General features: G+C 37.6%; 1 protein-coding gene across 1 annotated transcript; it reads left to right on the top strand.

Moving 5' to 3' along the window:
• Positions 1 to 5,259: 5,259 nt before the first annotated feature.
• LOC133332763 (aminopeptidase N-like) lies at positions 5,260 to 5,720 on the top strand (the record flags this gene model as incomplete). Its single annotated transcript, XM_061541138.1, has 1 exon — positions 5,260 to 5,720. A coding segment is annotated over exon 1 (461 nt), but the record flags the coding sequence as incomplete, so codon positions are not given.
• Between the last annotated feature and the right edge of the window lie 1,048 nt (positions 5,721 to 6,768).

Below are 6,768 nucleotides of genomic sequence, written 5' to 3' on the forward strand. Positions count from 1 at the left end.
TGACCTTTTGGGCTTTGAGGAGAAGAAAACTGACACCACTTTGGATATTTACAATCGTGCCAAGATTTTGTCCTGGTCTTGCAAATTCGGCAAGACTGAATGCATCACCAAGGCCCAAGAATATTTCAAGAATATGGATGAAAAACCAGTGCCAGTTAACATTCGTTCCGCCGTCTACTGTACTGCCATGCGCGAAGGTACCGAGGCCGATTTCAACAAATTGTTCAACAAATATTTGACCGAAACCGTTGCCACTGAAGTCACCTTGATTTTGAACAATTTGGGTTGTGTTAAGGATGCCAAGTTGGTGAACAAAATGTTCGACATTATTATTTCGGAACAGGTTCGTCGTCAAGATAAATCGGCTGCCCTCTCCAGTTTGTACAGTGAAAATAGTGAAAATGCTGAACGCGTTTTCGATTTGATTGCTGCCAAACTTGATGCTGTTGTTGAATCGTAAGTTCACAACTCCTTTAAAAGACAACCGGAAAATTTATTAATGTCCGTTATTTCTTTTTTTATTACAGCATGGGTAGCTATTCCACTGTTGCCAGTGCCATCTCCAACATTGCCTCCCGTTTCACCACCACCGAACAAGAAACCAAATTGAAGAACTTCAATAACCAAAACAAATCGAAATTCGGTGCCTCGGCCCGTACCTTGGAAAATGCCGAAAAGACTGTCGCCGAAAATCTATTGTGGGCCCAAAACAAATTGGGTCCCTTCAAGCAACATTTGCAAAACTACGGTAAGGGTGGCAGCGCCAGCTTGACTGGTTTCACTGCCCTGACCATGGTCTTGTTTGCCGTTTTGGCACGTTTCTTGTGCTAAGTTGGGAGGAGGAGTTTGGGTATTGACCTACCCAATAGTTAGTTATCAATTTGTTTTAAAATAATAAATTGTTGTTTAGTATGTAATTTATATTAAAAACTTAATAGGCGAAAAATAGAAATTTAAATATTAAAAAAAAAATTGGTTAAATGCTGTTGCTTAAGAGGGTTATTCAAAGATTTGGGCCGTTAAATGGCAGTTGTGAATAATATACGGGCTATGGTAACGTCCAATAATTTTATACAACCTATGTTGCCCTTGTTTCTAAGTGTTTCTTATCTTAAAAAATTTGGGCCTATAAAATGTTTTCGATAGTAAAAATGCAAAAAAAAAATCCACACGTGTTCATTGGAAAACCAAATTAATCGAAGAGAACATCCTTCACACAAACCAATACTATTATATGTAGGGTTGCCTGGTTCATATTCTCAAAAGGCTGGACAATACAAAAAAATGGACAAAATTAAATACGTAGAAATTGTTTAACAGTGAACTTTTTGTATAGTTTTTGGAAATGATCGAATGGATCAACAACTTTATCTTCGAACTTGATTTACAGTTGGTAAAAATACGACAATGTGCAGAGTTTGAATCAAATCGACAATTCCATTCCCCGCTTAATATTGGATTTATAAAAATTTGCCATTTTGATACTTTGTGGGAGAGGTCCAGAAGAAGTGGCTCCTATCTTCGAACTTGATCTAGGATTGCTAAAAATATTACGAATTTTAAAGTTTGTGTCAAATCGGACATTAGATTCGCTTAATATTGGATTTTTAAAAATTGAAAATTTTGACAATTTTAAGGGTAGGTACTAGAAGTAAGGCACCGATAAGTCCTATTTTTCAATAATATTCAGGCTTGGTAAAAATATTTGGTTGTGCAAAATTTAATTCAAATTTGATAGTTCTTTCGCATGATGTTATAAAATTAATTTTTAGCAAAAGGTTAATCATTTTGTGCGAGTAGACCCAGTAGAAGTGTGCCGATATTCTCCATCTTCGAACTTGTTTTAAATTTGGAAGAAAGTTTGGATTAAATAGGATAATTTATCTGTCCATCTGAGCATGTTAAATTGTAAAGAAAATTACAGGTCACATTTATGATTCGAATGAAATGAAATTTGGCAAAACTTACTTATTTGACCCTATGAAAATTCGAAAATCGCTTCGGACTTAGATATAACTATGTTGTGCATAGCGTATTATATTCAGTTAGTAAATATAGACACGACGTTAAAAGATATTAAGGTTTCGTCATCGCTGATGTAGGCTTCTTTAATCCTTGCCACTGGATCCAGTGCGTCTCTGATGTTATATTTTGGATCCTTTGTCAAGTTCTTTTTTTAAATATCTACTATATACTTTAAAAGTCCATACGTCCATAAGTCGATTAACATATATGTCCTAGCAGAATTCCATCTTTATGAATTTTTGGCCGTAAATTCGTGGTGCAACAGCTGTGTTCGTAGTCATTCTATTTTTCTGCATAGTATCAATCATATTTGAATTATGTGTTAAAACTTTAAATAGATCGTTGCCCTTAGAAGAATTAAAAGAATTGTCTAGTCAAGCTCGAAAGACTTCTAAGGATTGAATTGGCATTTCCGTGCCGACATTCTTAGATTCCTCGATCTTGGCTCCCTTATTACATTGTACATCATTGATTATCAAAGGAGTCGGTGGTAAAGAGAGCCCTACTGTTCCTTCTGTTGTTTCTATTATGTTATCACAATTTTTTGTCGATTTGAAAAACGTGCATATTGTCTCAGTATACAATATATTTTTTGCAGCATGATTTGTTGTAATGTCTTGGAACCTTTTTCCATTTGTTCTGAATGTCATTAGTGTTTCCGCTAGGTTGTTGCAATCCTTTCTAAGTTGTGTCACCCGATTTTATTTTACCTTGTACTTGAAAGATTTTTATGTTAATATGTCTATGGTTACAGAAGGTGTACTTTTGTGAGACACTTCATTTTTGGACCACGTCTATTAGGTGTTGTTATATCTAATACCTCTTCTCTAATTTTATTAACAAAGGATGGTTACATGTCGTTACATGTTTCCTTTGCATAGTCATCTGTAACTGCATCTTTATACATCGTTTGCGCCATCGACTTATTCACAGAACATTTTCGAGGAGATGCGTTAAGCGGTTCTTGTCATATTGTAGTATTCCTATCGCTTAAGTGGGCCGCACACGTCAAACGTGTGTGTTTGTTCGGTGTGAATCGAGGCAATGTAAAACGTGTGTGGTGTTCATACCGAAGAAATAAATATTATTAATTTTAGTTACACATTTCCTTCAGTTTGGGAAACAAAAATTTTTTACCCGGAATAAAAAAAGGATTAAAATAAATTTATATTCAATAAAAATGTTCGGTCTATTATGAAATGGAGTTTTGTGGTGATATTGGAGAGATCGGTGATATTTACACTTACGAGAGAGCACGCTTGCGCGGTTTTGCCACATACGGGTCTTATAATAAATCCTGCCGAGTCGGTCATCTTCGAGGGTGTCTCTGTCTCGCTGTTTTTTCCTACCTCTTGTAAAATCCTTGCTTTCCCAATCATAAGGAAGACAGCATTGGTCAGTGTAGCCTTTGATGACTTGTCCACGCCTACCACCAGGAGAGTCTCCTGTTCGTTCATATCTATGGATGACTTCAAATTTCTTCACCAACAGTGCCTTGTAGACTTCGATCATTCATTCTGATGTGAACTCGCTGACTCAACCTTAAATTCGCAGCAGTACAGATTCTCCCTGCCGGAAATGCTTCATGATCATAATAATGACCACATCTATCACATCCTTACAGGTCTCCTTTTCTAGTTTACCTAACGTCAATTCTCGTCGTTCACTATGGATAATAGCTCGTCTCTATAAGATGGTGGCACCTCAGCAATTGTTGCTATTCTCCCACTTTTTCATAAAATCTGGTTAGTCCTTTAGGGAAAATTCCGATGTACAGCTCATCTTCTGGATACTATATCTTTTGGTTGGCTCAGCTTTATCTTTAAGCTCTCTTTCTATTTTGGCATCCACATACTCTCCCTGAGAGTTTATCCCGCTTGTTTATCCGGTTCATCCTGGCCAGTTTCCTCCAGATAGCCTCGTCTGTCTCGGAAGGTTGGGTCGAATTACTGAATAGAAGAGCTCACCTCTGTAAGATGTCATTCACAATTGTTGTTATCCTATTCTTAATTCGTAAATAAATGTTAGTCCTTTTGGGATTCTCCTAACGTCAACCGGATATAAGAGTCAGCTTTTACGCCCTCAATCACTGGATTGTCGTGGCAGACTCTTTCAACTTTGGATTGGCTCCACTTTATCTTTAAATCAGCCGACAATAACCTCTTTTTTGAGGATTTGGTATTTGGCTTAATTCTCTTCGCCGTTTCCGAGGAAGTGGAGAGAATGTTAGGCTTATCCTTCGCACTTATTTTCCCAGTTCATCCTGGTCAGTTTCCGGCTTTGTGCCATAGGTAGCAATGCCTTCCTTACTTCTACCATCATCTTATTAGCCTCTTAGCTTCTCCAAAATTATAATGTGGTTATGCTGGTCTTACTTTCGTGTTCAGTTTCGAAAATTGAGTTTGAGAGTGGAAAAAGTGCAGTTTGTCCATAAACTCAGATCAATTTTGTCTGTTTGGCTACATGCTAGTAGCGATAACATCTACTACGTGCTACTTGCGATTACCTCTACATTTTTGAGTGAGGTCTCCGAAGAAATTAATCAATAATGTAAATATTTGCAATATAAATACTGCGTGCAAAATTTGAATCAAATCGGATGCTCAATGATCTTCATATGAGAATTGTTGACCAGGAGGTTCCGTGAACGAGTACACTGATATGATTCACATTCAAGCAAGTTTCGGTAAAATATTACAATGTTTAATGCATGGGCCAAATCGAAAATTCCATTCGATTCGTATTTGTTAAAGAATGTTATGGAAAGTATCAAAAATTGTGGTCCGATAAGGGCCGCCTTCGAACTTCATATATGTTTGTAGGTTTTTATTCATAATCAAAATCTCTGCGGGTTTAATTTATTTTATTTTAATTTAATATTATTACTTTACCCAAAAATTAATATACCACCCTCGACGAGATGGGGGTCTTCCCCGATATGAACTTGTTTATGTCGATTGGTCAATGCCGCAAAAGCAAACCAAAATAAAAAAAGCCAAAGACAAATATCTTCCGTACTTGTTTTTGCGTATTTAACGAAACAATACTCTCTTTGCAAATCTAATCGCGTTCATCGTTCAATGTTAACAATTTATGACTCGCGACTAGCTTTCGATTTAGCTGAAAGCGTTTGCCCCCAGTCTATATCAACATTTCGTCGTGAGCAAACAAAAAATAAGCAAAGAACGGAACGGATCGTACAAAATTAGACGGTGTTTTTTTTTTGACATTGAAATGAAACGTTTTATCATCCACTTGCTGCTGCTGATATCGGTGGCGGCAAGTCGTACTGGTGTTCTAGCACAAGATTATCGCCTACCCAAAGTAATTATACCCGATGCTTACGATATTGCCATCAAACCTTATCTACAGGCAGGTGATGGCAGCGACAAACAATTTACCTTCGATGGTGAGGTCAACATAACTCTGCATGCCATTGAGGATAAGGTACAGCAGATTACATTGCATAAGGATTATATTGAAATTTTGGATACGATCCTTTATGATACTGAGGGAAAGGTGGTTGAAAGAGTTGGGAAGGAGAAATTGGTGTACGAGTCAATTACCGATAAGCTCACGGTACCTTTGCAAACCCCATTGACGAAGAATTCGAATTATGTTTTGTATTTCAAATATGTTGGACAAATACGCAGCGGCTTGGCTGGCGTATTCCGCGGTACATATGACAATGAAAAGTAAGTTGAATATTTTTGGAATATTAGCCTATGAAATTTCACCTATATTTGAAATTATTATGACCTACTATTAACACCTCAGAACCTTTATGATTCGAATTTTGATAGTTCATGGGTAATCGAAAATGTTATTGGGTGGAAAGGTTAGGTTAAATGATGCAGAACGCCGAAATAATTCAACATTCATCCATTGCATTCATTCCGGACACACTCGGTATAAGATTGAAATATTCGTGAAATGTCCGACCAGGTAGTATTGGCAGTTTCGCAAGCGGTCATCTTCCATATTTCCTACACAGTAACCACACTAAATCACACAAGGAAAACCTGGGACTGCCATCTAGTGGTTGAGGATGATGTAGTGGAGTGTCTCAGACTACAAACCGATGGGGAGACATTACCATCCCCTTCCCATGAAATACACCCTAAAAACTCGCCTCCCAGAGGAATAGCCAACATTAAATGAGCAGGAACGGTTGTTATTGACATATGGCGTTTGTTTTTATCGATCTACTGTAACCTGTCCTAAGTGATGGGGCTACCATCTATCGCTGACTAGAAACAACGCCACCTTGAAGTTTGTACGGTGGTTGTTAGGTGACATTGACATTTTCCAGAATGGAGATTGAATATTTGTTAAAAAGAGATTATCATTTCCTTCCCGATGAAATGCATCCGAAGCCACCTAACATCCCAATACTCCGCAACAACATCAACACATGACGATAACACAAAAATGATCGGATATAGCGCCACCCAGAAAAAAGGGCAACAATAAATAACCATGGATTCCAACCACCGCACAAATTCCTTGCTATAGACTTATTGTGTGTTTGTGTTTCGATTGGTCTGCTGTAGCATGTCCTAGGTGATGGGGCTGCCATCTATCGTTGACTAGAAACAAAGCCACCTTTGAAGTTTTACAGTGGTTGTAGAGTGGCATAGTGCAGGGGTGATCGAATGTTTGTAAAAATATATTACAATTCCCTTACCAATGAAATGCATCCGTAGCCACCTAGCCTCTTTAAAACAAACCTCGGCACCAACA

This window comes from Musca vetustissima, unplaced genomic scaffold, assembly GCF_032173495.1.
Source record: "Musca vetustissima isolate MV318-11 ecotype Yass unplaced genomic scaffold, APGP_CSIRO_Mvet_v1 utg242970, whole genome shotgun sequence".
NCBI classification, from domain to species: domain Eukaryota; kingdom Metazoa; phylum Arthropoda; class Insecta; order Diptera; family Muscidae; genus Musca; species Musca vetustissima.